The 16,874-nt window shown below is 35.9% G+C and overlaps 1 protein-coding gene across 1 annotated transcript in view; it reads left to right on the top strand.

Annotated features, from left to right (window-relative positions):
- LOC145991541 (putative G-protein coupled receptor No18) overlaps positions 1-13,439 on the top strand; it is a 322,406-nt gene extending 308,967 nt beyond the window's left edge. Inside the window, exon 11 of the mRNA XM_083127567.1 lies at positions 12,404-13,439. Within this exon, the coding sequence (XP_082983693.1) occupies positions 12,404-12,549 (146 nt within the window). The 3' untranslated portion in view covers positions 12,550-13,439. The remainder of the gene's footprint in view (positions 1-12,403) is intronic.
- The last annotated feature ends 3,435 nt before the right edge of the window (positions 13,440-16,874 follow it).

Genomic DNA, 16,874 nt, shown 5'->3' with positions numbered 1-16,874 from the left:
GTATACTTGGTGCAGCCGATTGACATGCGCATCCAAGTAGGTGCTACAGTTAAACTGCGCAACCAAAAAGTGCTGTGGGGCGTCGATCGGAACGCGCTCGCCACTGATGTAAACAAAATTTCCGCTACGGGAATGGTAAATCAACCAAACAGATGCAATATCTGTTCAAAGACACAAACTTGTATCAGTGCTTTGACTTCCTTAATTTTCATATTAACTTACATGTGATCATTGATTTGATTTATAAGATATATATATTAATTTACTTCTTTCATATTTATTCTTTGTCTTCTTATAATATATTCTATTGTTTTTCATCTTTCCAATTTGCTTTGTTCTTATTTATAAAATTATTCACATATATTTTGCCAATTCTTAACCTTGCACGCCTGGTGCTGCCATCTCTATTCGTCTTTGGCAAACTATTCACATTACTTGGTCCTATTGGGTACGTAACATAATATTCCCCCCGTTGGCCATAAAAAAAATTTGTCGTAATATATAATATATATGCAGATACATTTTTTTCAAATTATATATGTACAAGTCTATTATTTCTTCTTGACGCTTTCTTTCTTCTCTTCTGTACAATTATATCTTCTAATGTTATCTAAATTCTCTCTCCTTTCTACATCTGTTTTTATGTGCTTTAGAAGAACTGTATTTCTAAAAATACTTATCACTTCATATGGGCCTTCATTTCTACTGCTTACATTGCTTTTCACTTTCACTGTGAAATTATATCTCCTGGCATGCAGCATTTTTCCTCATCTCTCGATTTATCTCTTCTTTCTGTTTTCGTTCCTAGATATCTTTTCACCGTTCCGGAAATATTCGTGACATCTTAAGTTATTTCTAGATACAAAATATAATTCTTCAATAGTTCATCTCCTGCAAGTCTGCTCGTCTGTTCTCTCCAAGATAGTCTTTACTTGACGATGTCCTGCCAAAATAGTAATTTTCGTTTCACCTTTCTTCTTTCAGCAATCTCTCTACAGATTATGAGTTAGCTCAGATTTTTCGTTTCAAAGAACTCTCTCTCTTCTCTAAGTTGACCCTCTACGTGTTTCCATCAGCTACAATAATTCTTCACATCAGCCTGAATTTCATATCAGCATGTATCTAGATATATTTATTTCCTGTGATTACAACCCATTCTCGGAATACAACCGATTTTTCTTTAACTTCTGGGATTACAACCCGTTTCATTTGCACTTTTCTAAATACACGATGACTTTTAATCGTCTAAGCTTACAAAGAATATGTTTTACTGATACTATTCGATCTTCTTTCATATTTTCTTCTCCTTTTCCTGAGAGTTTTCTTCGTAATTAACTTCCTTCTATGCCTAACTATTCTATCTTCTTCGTTCTTCTGTTCGTACAATTGAAAAGTTAACATCCATTTTCCATATTACTTTCTTTGGCACCTCTTCTTTTACAGGTTTGATCTTTCACTATCAGTCTCATTGTTCAATCGAGTGGTGACATAAATTAGCAGTTATCATTCTTTCTTAAAATATCACTTGCAGAATAGATTTTCCTCCAACGATGGATATTATATATCCTTTTACAGGAACTAACATTAAAGAACTAAAATTTTCTTCTTCCAAATAGATCACTAATAATTCCACGAATTTTTCTTCTGGTGAACTAGAACTTTTCATGTAACTTTAATAATTCTAGAAACGTCTGCTTGTCATAACATCTCCTTCCTTTGCACTAGTCAGTCTTATTTGCTTCTTCCAATACTTTCAAATACTCGCTGCTTGTCTCTAACTTGTTTTCTTTTTCTCTTCCTCTTTTTCTTCTCTTTCTTCTTTTTCTTCTATTCTTCTCAAGATCCTTCTTCCTCCTCTTCCAACTTTCTTCCAGTAAAGAAATTACTTTCATTTCTCTCTTCTTCCAATATGGTTTCTGCCAAGATTTCTTCTTATGTTCTACATCTTCATCCAATGCATGCTCTTCTTGTCTTTTCCGTCTAATCTTCTTCTTCCTTCTCTTTGGCGAAGTAGCATCAAAATCCATTTGATCTATGTTAACCCTTTTTAGCATATTCTTAACTTTCTTCAGGTTCTTTTCTATTTTTAATTCCTTTATCTTCTTCTTCTTCCATGTCTTTAAGTGAATATATCTAAATATCATTTTACTTTTCTTCCTTCTTTGTTTACATCTTCTGCTAGGCTTATACGTCTTCTCCGTCAGAGACTCGTCACTGGAACTTTCTTCTTTCATCTTCATTTCGACATTGATCTCTTCATCATTACATTGACAACTAAATTTTTCATCCCTTTCTATTCCTCTTTCTTCTTCTTCTAGTTTCTTATGTGTCTCTTCTTTGTTTACTTCGCTTAACATTATAGCATCTTCTTCTACCTTGCTGTCATGCTCGTCATTGGAACTTTCCTCCTTCATCTTCCAACTTCTATCTTCTATAAGGACCTTCGCTACTCCTGTCTTGCTTTCATTTTCTTCTATTCTGGAAATAGCTACTTCTATCTTGTCTTCGTTTTCTGCTATTCTGGAAACATCTACTTCTGTCTTGCTTTCATTTTCTTCTGTTCTTGAAACAACTACTTCTATCTTGTTTTCATTTGCATCTACTCTAGAAGATACTGCTTCTATTTGCGATTTATTTTCCACAATTTTTCTTTCCATACTGTTGGTTCTATGTATATTCTCCTCTCTAAGTTTTGAAACTTCTTCCTTGATCGTCCTATTTATATACACGCTTTTGTTTTCGATTAGCAGTGTTGTTTCTTCAATCTTCTTTTCCAATGATCTTCTATTTTCTTCACATGTCTCGGTTATTATCTCGTACATTTTCTTGCTTTCATTTCTTACTTCTTCTAATTTTCTACTATTTTCATCGAGCCTTTCTTTCACTTCCTTGTTATTTTCTTCCAACTTTTCTTTTATTTCTTCAATCTTCTTCAGTTCTCTGTTATTTTCATTTATCTGCATTGACAGCTTTTGGAACATTTCCATCAAGTTTATTTCTTCTGTCTTCTTCTGCTTTTCTTTTAGCTTTTCCTTCTTGCATTCCTTACATGTATAATCTTCTTCCCTTTTACTTATTGCTATGTATTTCTCCTTTCTTATTCCCTCGCACGTCCAATGTTTCATTTCTTTACATGTGACACAGAAAATAATTTCTTCCTTGTTTCCTTCCTCTCCGCAACAAATGAAAGTTTCCCTTTTTTCTCCGTCTTCCTTCATTGTAGCTTCTCCATTCTCATTTCCATCTTTATCCTTTTCCTCCATTTTCAATTATTCTTTCTCTCTTCACTGTCTGGTTCCTAATTCTCTAGCCCCAAAAGTTGGTCGCCATTTATTTAATGCTACCTTCATTTGGTGCAAAGGTACATAAACCTTAAACTTAAAACTCAGCTAGCTTATCTACAGGGTAGGGTTCTTTGTAGACAACGAAACCAGACAGGATGCCTTCCAATGGAGACGTTTAAGCGAATATATTATTTAAACACAGGAGACATGGAGTAAGAATTTTACATGATAAGCTACATTCTTCTATAATTTTCTCGTTACAGTCAATTTTCATCTCAATATTCTTTTTATTATTTATTTTCTTTATTTGGATATTCTTCTATATGTACTTCCTTCGTAATGGGCAGATCTGGATCGGGACTTCCTTCTCAATGGGCGGTCTGGATCTGGACTTCCTTCTCAATATGGAGGATCTGGATCGGGACTTCCTTCTCAATGGGCGGTCTGGATCGTAACTTCCTTCTCAATATGGACGGTCTGGATCTGGACTTCCTTCTCAATGGACGGTCTGGATCTGGACTTCCTTCTCAATGGACGGTCTGGATCTGGACTTCCTTCTTGTCTCCTTTGTGAACTTCCCTCTGGATTTCAATTTAGGTTTTGACTATTTAACGAATGCCTTTATCCTTTTCCAACTTTTTCCTCCAAGCTTTGGGAATAATACTAATGTCCTCCCTTGGGGCGTCGATCAGAACGCGCCACCACTAACTAGGTACAACAAAGTGTATACTTGGTGCAGCCGATTGACATGCGCATCCAAGTAGGTGCTACAGTTAAACTGCGCAACCAAAAAGTGCTGTGGGGCGTCGATCGGAACGCGCTCGCCACTGATGTAAACAAAATTTCCGCTACGGGAATGGTAAATCAACCAAACAGATGCAATATCTGTTCAAAGACACAAACTTGTATCAGTGCTTTGACTTCCTTAATTTTCATATTAACTTACATGTGATCATTGATTTGATTTATAAGATATATATATTAATTTACTTCTTTCATATTTATTCTTTGTCTTCTTATAATATATTCTATTGTTTTTCATCTTTCCAATTTGCTTTGTTCTTATTTATAAAATTATTCACATATATTTTGCCAATTCTTAACCTTGCACGCCTGGTGCTGCCATCTCTATTCGTCTTTGGCAAACTATTCACATTACTTGGTCCTATTGGGTACGTAACATAATATTCCCCCCGTTGGCCATAAAAAAAATTTGTCGTAATATATAATATATATGCAGATACATTTTTTTCAAATTATATATGTACAAGTCTATTATTTCTTCTTGACGCTTTCTTTCTTCTCTTCTGTACAATTATATCTTCTAATGTTATCTAAATTCTCTCTCCTTTCTACATCTGTTTTTATGTGCTTTAGAAGAACTGTATTTCTAAAAATACTTATCACTTCATATGGGCCTTCATTTCTACTGCTTACATTGCTTTTCACTTTCACTGTGAAATTATATCTCCTGGCATGCAGCATTTTTCCTCATCTCTCGATTTATCTCTTCTTTCTGTTTTCGTTCCTAGATATCTTTTCACCGTTCCGGAAATATTCGTGACATCTTAAGTTATTTCTAGATACAAAATATAATTCTTCAATAGTTCATCTCCTGCAAGTCTGCTCGTCTGTTCTCTCCAAGATAGTCTTTACTTGACGATGTCCTGCCAAAATAGTAATTTTCGTTTCACCTTTCTTCTTTCAGCAATCTCTCTACAGATTATGAGTTAGCTCAGATTTTTCGTTTCAAAGAACTCTCTCTCTTCTCTAAGTTGACCCTCTACGTGTTTCCATCAGCTACAATAATTCTTCACATCAGCCTGAATTTCATATCAGCATGTATCTAGATATATTTATTTCCTGTGATTACAACCCATTCTCGGAATACAACCGATTTTTCTTTAACTTCTGGGATTACAACCCGTTTCATTTGCACTTTTCTAAATACACGATGACTTTTAATCGTCTAAGCTTACAAAGAATATGTTTTACTGATACTATTCGATCTTCTTTCATATTTTCTTCTCCTTTTCCTGAGAGTTTTCTTCGTAATTAACTTCCTTCTATGCCTAACTATTCTATCTTCTTCGTTCTTCTGTTCGTACAATTGAAAAGTTAACATCCATTTTCCATATTACTTTCTTTGGCACCTCTTCTTTTACAGGTTTGATCTTTCACTATCAGTCTCATTGTTCAATCGAGTGGTGACATAAATTAGCAGTTATCATTCTTTCTTAAAATATCACTTGCAGAATAGATTTTCCTCCAACGATGGATATTATATATCCTTTTACAGGAACTAACATTAAAGAACTAAAATTTTCTTCTTCCAAATAGATCACTAATAATTCCACGAATTTTTCTTCTGGTGAACTAGAACTTTTCATGTAACTTTAATAATTCTAGAAACGTCTGCTTGTCATAACATCTCCTTCCTTTGCACTAGTCAGTCTTATTTGCTTCTTCCAATACTTTCAAATACTCGCTGCTTGTCTCTAACTTGTTTTCTTTTTCTCTTCCTCTTTTTCTTCTCTTTCTTCTTTTTCTTCTATTCTTCTCAAGATCCTTCTTCCTCCTCTTCCAACTTTCTTCCAGTAAAGAAATTACTTTCATTTCTCTCTTCTTCCAATATGGTTTCTGCCAAGATTTCTTCTTATGTTCTACATCTTCATCCAATGCATGCTCTTCTTGTCTTTTCCGTCTAATCTTCTTCTTCCTTCTCTTTGGCGAAGTAGCATCAAAATCCATTTGATCTATGTTAACCCTTTTTAGCATATTCTTAACTTTCTTCAGGTTCTTTTCTATTTTTAATTCCTTTATCTTCTTCTTCTTCCATGTCTTTAAGTGAATATATCTAAATATCATTTTACTTTTCTTCCTTCTTTGTTTACATCTTCTGCTAGGCTTATACGTCTTCTCCGTCAGAGACTCGTCACTGGAACTTTCTTCTTTCATCTTCATTTCGACATTGATCTCTTCATCATTACATTGACAACTAAATTTTTCATCCCTTTCTATTCCTCTTTCTTCTTCTTCTAGTTTCTTATGTGTCTCTTCTTTGTTTACTTCGCTTAACATTATAGCATCTTCTTCTACCTTGCTGTCATGCTCGTCATTGGAACTTTCCTCCTTCATCTTCCAACTTCTATCTTCTATAAGGACCTTCGCTACTCCTGTCTTGCTTTCATTTTCTTCTATTCTGGAAATAGCTACTTCTATCTTGTCTTCGTTTTCTGCTATTCTGGAAACATCTACTTCTGTCTTGCTTTCATTTTCTTCTGTTCTTGAAACAACTACTTCTATCTTGTTTTCATTTGCATCTACTCTAGAAGATACTGCTTCTATTTGCGATTTATTTTCCACAATTTTTCTTTCCATACTGTTGGTTCTATGTATATTCTCCTCTCTAAGTTTTGAAACTTCTTCCTTGATCGTCCTATTTATATACACGCTTTTGTTTTCGATTAGCAGTGTTGTTTCTTCAATCTTCTTTTCCAATGATCTTCTATTTTCTTCACATGTCTCGGTTATTATCTCGTACATTTTCTTGCTTTCATTTCTTACTTCTTCTAATTTTCTACTATTTTCATCGAGCCTTTCTTTCACTTCCTTGTTATTTTCTTCCAACTTTTCTTTTATTTCTTCAATCTTCTTCAGTTCTCTGTTATTTTCATTTATCTGCATTGACAGCTTTTGGAACATTTCCATCAAGTTTATTTCTTCTGTCTTCTTCTGCTTTTCTTTTAGCTTTTCCTTCTTGCATTCCTTACATGTATAATCTTCTTCCCTTTTACTTATTGCTATGTATTTCTCCTTTCTTATTCCCTCGCACGTCCAATGTTTCATTTCTTTACATGTGACACAGAAAATAATTTCTTCCTTGTTTCCTTCCTCTCCGCAACAAATGAAAGTTTCCCTTTTTTCTCCGTCTTCCTTCATTGTAGCTTCTCCATTCTCATTTCCATCTTTATCCTTTTCCTCCATTTTCAATTATTCTTTCTCTCTTCACTGTCTGGTTCCTAATTCTCTAGCCCCAAAAGTTGGTCGCCATTTATTTAATGCTACCTTCATTTGGTGCAAAGGTACATAAACCTTAAACTTAAAACTCAGCTAGCTTATCTACAGGGTAGGGTTCTTTGTAGACAACGAAACCAGACAGGATGCCTTCCAATGGAGACGTTTAAGCGAATATATTATTTAAACACAGGAGACATGGAGTAAGAATTTTACATGATAAGCTACATTCTTCTATAATTTTCTCGTTACAGTCAATTTTCATCTCAATATTCTTTTTATTATTTATTTTCTTTATTTGGATATTCTTCTATATGTACTTCCTTCGTAATGGGCAGATCTGGATCGGGACTTCCTTCTCAATGGGCGGTCTGGATCTGGACTTCCTTCTCAATATGGAGGATCTGGATCGGGACTTCCTTCTCAATGGGCGGTCTGGATCGTAACTTCCTTCTCAATATGGACGGTCTGGATCTGGACTTCCTTCTCAATGGACGGTCTGGATCTGGACTTCCTTCTCAATGGACGGTCTGGATCTGGACTTCCTTCTTGTCTCCTTTGTGAACTTCCCTCTGGATTTCAATTTAGGTTTTGACTATTTAACGAATGCCTTTATCCTTTTCCAACTTTTTCCTCCAAGCTTTGGGAATAATACTAATGTCCTCCCTTGGGGCGTCGATCAGAACGCGCCACCACTAACTAGGTACAACAAAGTGTATACTTGGTGCAGCCGATTGACATGCGCATCCAAGTAGGTGCTACAGTTAAACTGCGCAACCAAAAAGTGCTGTGGGGCGTCGATCGGAACGCGCTCGCCACTGATGTAAACAAAATTTCCGCTACGGGAATGGTAAATCAACCAAACAGATGCAATATCTGTTCAAAGACACAAACTTGTATCAGTGCTTTGACTTCCTTAATTTTCATATTAACTTACATGTGATCATTGATTTGATTTATAAGATATATATATTAATTTACTTCTTTCATATTTATTCTTTGTCTTCTTATAATATATTCTATTGTTTTTCATCTTTCCAATTTGCTTTGTTCTTATTTATAAAATTATTCACATATATTTTGCCAATTCTTAACCTTGCACGCCTGGTGCTGCCATCTCTATTCGTCTTTGGCAAACTATTCACATTACTTGGTCCTATTGGGTACGTAACACATTATTTGTACACTTGACTTCGTTGTATTAACATCACACCCAAATGTAGGGGTTTTTAAAATAACTTTCATAACTTTTTCAACCAGTGCACTGCATTGTAGTGTTTTGACCATGAGATGTTGTTTTGTCTATTATACAATTAATGCAAAATATTTACTAAACCAATTGGAGGGGTTTTGGCTCATTAAACGCTCTCCTTATACACGGCCATGCTACTGTTAGAATTGATGAACGAGCTGTTCCAGGAGTCTGTTGAGCAAGCTAAGGAAAACAAGTCCTCTGCGAAAGTAGTGACTCAAGAGGGGGCTCGACCAATAAAACACGCGAGATGGGAAGAGATTGCATGGAGGGGGCAACACCACCAATACCACCAGCCGTTTGCAGCAGCGCGCACTGCTTCGCTCCGTCCATTCGCTTTCTTTTCTTATCTACTGTTATACGCAGTGTTTCTCCACAGACTCCTGGAACAGTTTGTAGATGAGAGAAACCATTTTTCTTTCATATTTAGATGTTTTTCAGTGTTATGTTCTACGCAATAAAATAATATTGTCCTCTATTATAATAACAAAAGTTTTGGCAAAGTGTGTTTTAACTCAGATAGGCAAATCGGGACCTGACCTACAGTTTAAAGTGGGTTTGTTTTACTAAGTCTATTTTATGCCCCGGCGTGGAGTGTTTGCTATGCAGGACAAGATTTGACAGAATCTCGACTCGTGAGCGAGTGAGGAGTTGTCTTATTAATAAGCAATGTATAGTATGTACTGCACAACATTTCATAGCGTATAGAAGTCATTGAGACAAACAAATTTTCTTAATTAAGTTTTGTTCTGTTTGACGCCACGTTTCGATGCTATGAACGCTCGGAAAGCTGAATTTTATGCTTGATGTATGTAGCCACGCTCCACAGATTCACGTTTGTCGCTAATTACATTAAATTTAATTACATTTAATTACATTAAACACAACATATGTCCTATCTACGTATAAATAATGAAGTAAATAGCGGCTTGGTATGTTTAAATAAGCCTCAGCAAAGCGATTTTGATTTTCGTGAAATTTCCAAATCCATAAGTCTGGATTTTACACCAGTCTGTCTCGTTCTCGACCTCGAAAGGTCTGATCTCTGTCTCAGTACCACACCAAATGTTATAATTCTTCAAGTTTTTTTTTTTTTTCATAGCCAATGTTGAAGTTAACGCTCATCAAAATCACCTTGCGCACCCCATTGTATGTATACTTTATATTTTTAACTTTTCCTGTGCCCTTTACTTGTACGTTCCAAAATTAATACCCCCCCCCCCCAAGACACCCCTAATTCCCATGAATAGCGCCGTTACAGCAACAGTTTTCTTTAGTTTAGACACAACAGCTGTTGTCAAAAATTACCCTCGAGGAAGAAAAAGAAGATAGAATTTTAATATCGGATAGCAGATGGCAGCACAGTCTGATCTCATGCCCTCTGGTGGCTTGGATTACCATGCAAATGACGTCTAGAGCTTTGCTGTTCGTAAACAAACGAGGCTCAAGCTTTCCGCTGAGGTGGAGGCGCTCGGCACAATTGCAACGTTGCCAGGTGTGGTTTATTTTTAACCTACTTTCTGTGTTGGGTGCCTAAATGTAAACACTGCAGCGATATATTTTTATTTATTTATTTATTTATTTGCAACAGGATATAGTTAGAGAGTTGGTTTGAGTTGTTGTTTTTAAGGCTAATCGGGACTGGACCTACAGTTTAAAGTGGGATCCGAACCACTTGTGCCTCCACTGGGTACCGAACCCGGGACCCATCGATTACACGGCAATGACGCTACCAATGCGCCATGGGGGAGGCCCGATATAGTTAGAGAATCGGTTCGTTTATTGAACTAGCCAACCCAGGTCGTTGGTTTAAGGTTTTTGTCCTTGTAAACGAGCGACATCATATTGTTTTCATTGGAAGGAAGGAGGGAATCCAAGATCATGTGTGGGGGCAGGCTCATGGCCGTATTTAGAGGGGGGGTTTCTAGGGTTCAACCCCCCCCGAAACTTCTGACATGTTGGATTAATGGATGTTCAGAAACCAAAATCTGTAACAATTTTTCAATTTTTTTTCGAAGCATCACAAAAATACAAGGAGGCAATGTTGAAACGATCGAGCTAGAATTTTCATACATTTGGAATTCTGGAAGTTGAGTGAAACAGGATTTATTCTCGGAATCGCAGCCCACCGGCGACCCCTCCATTATCACTTCTGCTGTCATCTTTCCAGTGTTGTTCCTGCGTCACAAGGAATATAGACTGAAGATTCCCTTATGATTGTCCCAAAATTCCCTTTCCAGCTTTTAAATTCCCCGTCCGATAAAGTCGAAAATAAATCCCCCTTGATAGGAGTTCAAACCTAGTGCCTCCAGTTTCGTAGCGCATTACGTTCGCGATTGAGGTTACAATCCATGCACCAGGCTAAGCTTTTAAAGAGAATAACTGGTTCCACACTTTTCAAAAGTCCAAAAATTTAATTTTAAAGTCAAACAACAAAAACTTTATGACTAAAATTTCCATCTAACTTTTAAAGTTTTTTCTTGAAGGTATCTAAAGTTTAATGACGAAGTAAAATAATTGTGCATTTCAGTACACACTGTATGAAACGTAAAAAAAAAAAAAAAAGAAACTTATGCTGGATATTCACTCATCTGCTGGATTGAGTAAGCCACTCAAGGATATAACAATAATATAATAATAATTATTATTATTATGAAATTTTAATTATTATTGTACAATTATTATTATTTATATTAATCAAATTTCTGGCGACGCCCTGGAAACAATTATGAATGAACCCCCCCCCGAAAATTTTTCCTGCCTACGGCCATGGGCAGGCTCCTATCTAAAAATAGATTTTGGGAAGGTCCTCGCACACTAACAAAGTGTCTCACATATAATAATTTTATTATTAGAATTAATAGGTCTATTGATTATAGTAGAATTTATCGATGCCGGTAATCTACCGATCCCATACAAAGTTCATTACTATTTAGCTTTTCCTTTCCTTTGCATGTTGTCAGCTTGGCTCCAGCCAAAGGAATGTCCTGTGATCCGGATGCTCCCTTTATGGATCACTCAATCCTTTGCTATGGAAACTTTAGTCTTGGCTATTCTCGCTGCACTATCTCTAGGCATGTCACTTCCAAACTGCCAGGTTGATGTTGAAATTGCATAGTCCAGGTAGATTTTTTCCTTTCCTAATGGCTTCATACAGGTTGGTTGTTGACCACTTTACACAGACCTGTAAGTGTCTCCAAATCCGGGTGCTAACCAACTACTATCCTGTTGTAGGTCAATCCTCATCCCCCTCAAACAGAAATTTGTTCAACTGAGGACAGAACAGATTGTCTCCCCGAACATAGTGTTAGAATGGGAGAAGGTAATAGCACTAAACAATAGAAAAGTCCAATTTGCATTAATGTTAAAAAGACCATTGTCACTAACATTCAGTGTAGCTGTATGCTGATTCACAGCAAATCATTGTACTACTAGTGCTAAAGTTCTGCTTCCAAGCAGGTGTGAACTGTATTCCACTGCAAATTGAGTTAACGATAAAGGTATCTTGCCAAATTTTTGCTTGGGGTAGTATAAAAAGAGTACCTGGAACCTGTCTGAGAACTCCAGATAATAGGAAAGCAGTTCAAGTTAAATAATAATCACTGCTCTGAAACCTCACTGGGAATCATTCCTTGCACCATTAACTGTAAAGCAACAGCTTTACCCACTGCACTATCAGGGGAGGTTCAAACTTGTTTCGAATTTTTCTTTGTGTATGTATAAATTACCAGAGCTAGATTTTATAAGTGTGCAAACTCTGGTTGCAAAAACGAGATGAAATGTTGGAATCAATCCAGTGGTTATACCTTGCTAAGATTTTCAATATTGTAATCTTATATGTGTTTTACAGGTTGGATCAACTCTGCCATCAATCCTTTCATCTATGCCTTCTATAGTCCGGATTTCAGAGTCGCATTTTGGCGTCTCACGTTCAGGCACTGTTCGAAATCTCCCAGATCGGACCCTTACAGAAATTACCACTCATCCCAAAGATAAGATCGATCTCAATCAAAGTTAAGAAGTCACGTTGTACAGTAAGTGGACAGTAAGTGGCATAGAGTTTTAAGTCATTCTACATTTAATGCAATATTAAACGAAAGAGAAGAGTGGGTGAGTACAACTTACCAAAGTTCATGTTACAAATCGTTGCATTTATTTTAAGATTTTTAAGCAAAATAAGACTAATAAAGGAAGAGAAGTTATTCCATGCTACATTTTGCCATGGGGTGTCTCACGTATTCATTCTAGTCATTATAGAATCAAGCTTTGAACATTTTAGTGTGTTTGTCCTCGAGTGTTAGAGTAGCAATTTTAATAAGTGATAAGTATCATTCCATTGCTGTCTGATCTAGTTCCAGAATTACCTCAAGAGATGTTCTATTAGCATAGGGACAAATCACAAAATTGAATTTTATCATTGTTGACTAAACTAATAGATGACCTCTGCAGGAAATCTAGAAAAGTTTATCTACAGTGTAACGAAATGACAAATAATCACTGTCCTCTGTTGTGTAATTTATTTGGAATTGGTGTTTTCCTGAATATATAGCATTTATTTGCCGATGAACTTCTATCTTCAAGACTTAATGTTTCACATTTTTGTGTGATATCTAAGATTTATGAAAAACCATTATCAACTGTACAATACGATAGGTTCTGTTTGGGTTGTGTTTAAGATCACAAGGGCATGAATCTTATTATCCTAGAATAATGACACTGATTTTGTGATATATTGTGGCATACACAGCACATGTGTAACACGCTTGCATTTTCATGCGTGTGTCTGTTTCTCTCTCAAATCGATATCATTACACACACACACATTTCATTATTCTATGCAGTTGCAAACATAGACGTTCGGAAGGGGGGGCGCACCCCCCTGGAAAATGAATGTCCACCTAAAAGTACATATTTTGCACATAATTTCATGTCAGTCACAGTAATTTATGCTAATTATTATAAGGGCGTTGAAGAAACATGATAATTTCAGACTGATGCAATGTTTTTGAGGGCATCACTATTATGGGGGAAAATATGCCTCCTTTGCCCCCTCCTGGAAAAAATACCTTGCTTGCCCCTCCCTGGGAAAAATCCTGCTGACGCCCTTGGTTGCAAGGTGTAAATTTATATTCATAATCATTGTTTTTACTGACAAAGTTGAATTGTATCAAAATTTGAGCAGTTTTAAAGTATTGTGTACATTTACATTTAAAGCAAATTAGAAATCAATACAATTTTGGAAATTGTTTTAGAAAATTGGAGAATGCTATGAAAATATATGTATCCTTGCTAGCAATGTAGTTATACGAGGTTCATCATTGATCAGGAATTCCTGGAGAAAGTGGAAATTATACAGGAATTTTTGGCCACATGACAAAAGAATATTAAAGTATAAGCTGTGATATGCACTACACATGGTAAGAAATGTAATTTATATATTTTTCTAATTTTGAAAATCTTTGTTCTTATACATATTTTATTTTTCGGGATAGCTCAAATTGTTATCCTGGAAGAGTGGGTAAACATTTACTTTATTAAGTGATACCATTAGGTCTAAACATTTCTGGAATAAAAGTATGAATTTGATTGCATGTCTAGGAATTTGTAATTTTCCAAATATATTTCTGGAATCACAATGGATTTGCTTTCAGCCAAATTATGTGATTAACTGAGTTTGGTTCAGGTTTCATGTTTTGAAATTTGTTTTGTTTTATTCTGTTTGGAATTTTTTTCTGGGTAAAATTGGAAGTGCTCAGGGGATTTCGTAATTGAAAAATTGTGGTTAGCTTGTGCATTCAAAATCTAAAAATATTTCTAAATTAGGAAGGACTTTCTGTTATTTCGAAAAAATACAAAGTTTTAATTTCTGAAGGTAATTTCTTCATTACTTAACATACCTGTTCTGCACAATATGAAATGAAGTTGTGCCTACCTAGGCATACATGCGAGGAGTACTCAAAATCTTGCTTATCTCACACAGAGACGTAAATGCCATTTCAAATATTCTCATGCTGCTTTATATCTGTTTAATTGGCACAAACGCCCACTAGTGAGAGCCAACCTCATGGCACTACGATGCCAGAGGTCCCAGGTTCTAATCCTGGCCTGGGTGAGTGTCCCTTAATCAATTTTATCACATCGCCACCCATCCTCATCTTTCCAATTATCCAAAAAGTGGCAGAAAAGTGAAGTAAAATAAACAAAATCAATCAAACAAACAAACCACAAGTGAGAAAAATGTTGATTTTTACCTGCAGATTTTAGAAACTTTCAATTGATGTGAAAATTTTTCATGTAGGTGTCTATAATGCTCAACATATGGATTAAATCCTAACTGAAAAATTGCAATTGGTGCTTACACCCATATGCCATGTAAACACAGAATACATAATAAAGACCCATGCATGTATGTGTGTCACGACAAGTGGTATTTTCTTGGCTGTTTCCTGGGATATGAATTGGTGCAAATTTGTCCTTTTATTTCATTTATTTCCATGAATGTTCACCTTTTGACTTACCTTGTGCGTAATTAAATTGGGCTTGTATTAGTATTTCCATAAAATCTAATTTATGTGATTATAAATTCATCCTGTATGCTCATGTGAGTATGATAGACCAGTTAGATTGTGTTCTTAGCATTTATATGTTTGGACTAGACAAGGCTAGTTTTGGTTTGACAGCCTTACCCAAGTAACCACAACCGTTGGACCAACTGCAGTTTTTTACGTGGGAAAGGTTGAGTCTATGTTGGTTGGCAAATTGAAGTTGGTTTTACGTTGGCCAACAGTTGTTGTCAATGTCTGCCAAACCATAGAAAAGTGAGTCAAATCGGTTTTAAAAACTACTTTCTCCTCCTGTTAAGACAACTTTCAAGACTATGCTGTAGATTCTAGAGTGTAAAATAAGTGACATGGAACAGTGTTTTTTCAAATATTTCAGTCACAGCACATACTGGAAATATAATATTTTGTTAATGAAAGTAGAAGCTATTCTTAACTTGTAGTCACTCACTAGTCCTTTGTCAGCCACCATGGATGACAGATGAGTTGGGAATTGCTTGTGGCTTATCTGTTTAGTACAGGGTGTCTCTTATAGAAATGGTGTGATGAATTTGCTAATAATGCTGCAGATGATGCATATAACAGCTTACAATTATGACATAATAATCCGTGAGCTGTGCTGAGTCAAATTGTGTACACATAATGTTAAAGTACACATAATGGTGCACATACGAACATGTTTGCAGTGTCCAGGCGTCAGCCCCCCCCCCCCCCCCCGAGATCCCCTGACCCTACCAGCCCAGATTTTTTCTTCTTTTGTATGCATAAACCACGTACATTACAAGCTTTAAAGGCGGCTAAAATCTGCAGAAACACTGCGGCGAGTCACGTCAACTATGCAAACGTGGGTGGAGGCATGCCATCTTGAAAACGGCGAACACTATCAACTCATGCTCTGATCACAATGAACAATCAACAACACACTATCCAAGGTATGTCATGTATAAATTACGTTAATATCTGTATGCTATATTTCATATTACAGCTCATATTGTCAGGCTGGTTCGATAAGAATCACCCTGTACTAGCAGAACAAGAATATTCTTACAGCCTTACAGGTATTCTTGTGAAGGTTGTTCAAGATCTATATATGTAAAATAAACAATGTTATGTGCAGACTAAATTCCGCGAAAGGTGGAAAATTAAGTAAACTCTAGAAAATGTTTTGTGCTACCACTTGAAGGTACCTCGAAAACAATGATACTTTGTGAATGAGAAACTGTTGTGTATTTATTTTTTTATTTTACACATATAATTTATATTAGTTTATATTTAGCCTCACGATAAATTATGTATATCAGAACACAAATCTATCTATACTTTAGTTTTCAGTACATTGGCCTAACAAAAAATCACGTTGGCCCAACGTAAAAACCACACGTTGGGCCAATACTGGAACCACGGTCAAAATTACTGTTGCCCAACTGTATGTTCTTACGTTTCACCAACCACCAGTATGGTTGGCCCAATTGTGGGTCAACCACTTTTGGTTGCTTGGTCAGCATTTCCATAATTACTTCCTCTTCTTGCATGGTTACCAAAAGATGCAACACAAACACATCTTCTAAAACCTACTTTTCAGACCCAAATTTCTCACAAGAATAAATAGTATTCGCAACTTAAAACCAATGGAATTACTTTCTCACCTTCAGAGATTCAATTTCTATCATATAAATGTCACCCTTGTATGCAACTTGTAAAAATGAGCATATAGAGAAGACAGTGGAGAATTTGTTTTATCATTTGTGGTAAGAAAAGGGG

This window comes from Lepisma saccharinum, chromosome 8, assembly GCF_977018435.1.
Source record: "Lepisma saccharinum chromosome 8, izLepSacc3.1, whole genome shotgun sequence".
Classification (NCBI taxonomy): Eukaryota; Metazoa; Arthropoda; class Insecta; order Zygentoma; family Lepismatidae; genus Lepisma; species Lepisma saccharinum.
Note: the sequence above shows the minus strand (reverse complement) of the source record. Positions and strands in the feature narration are given on the sequence as shown.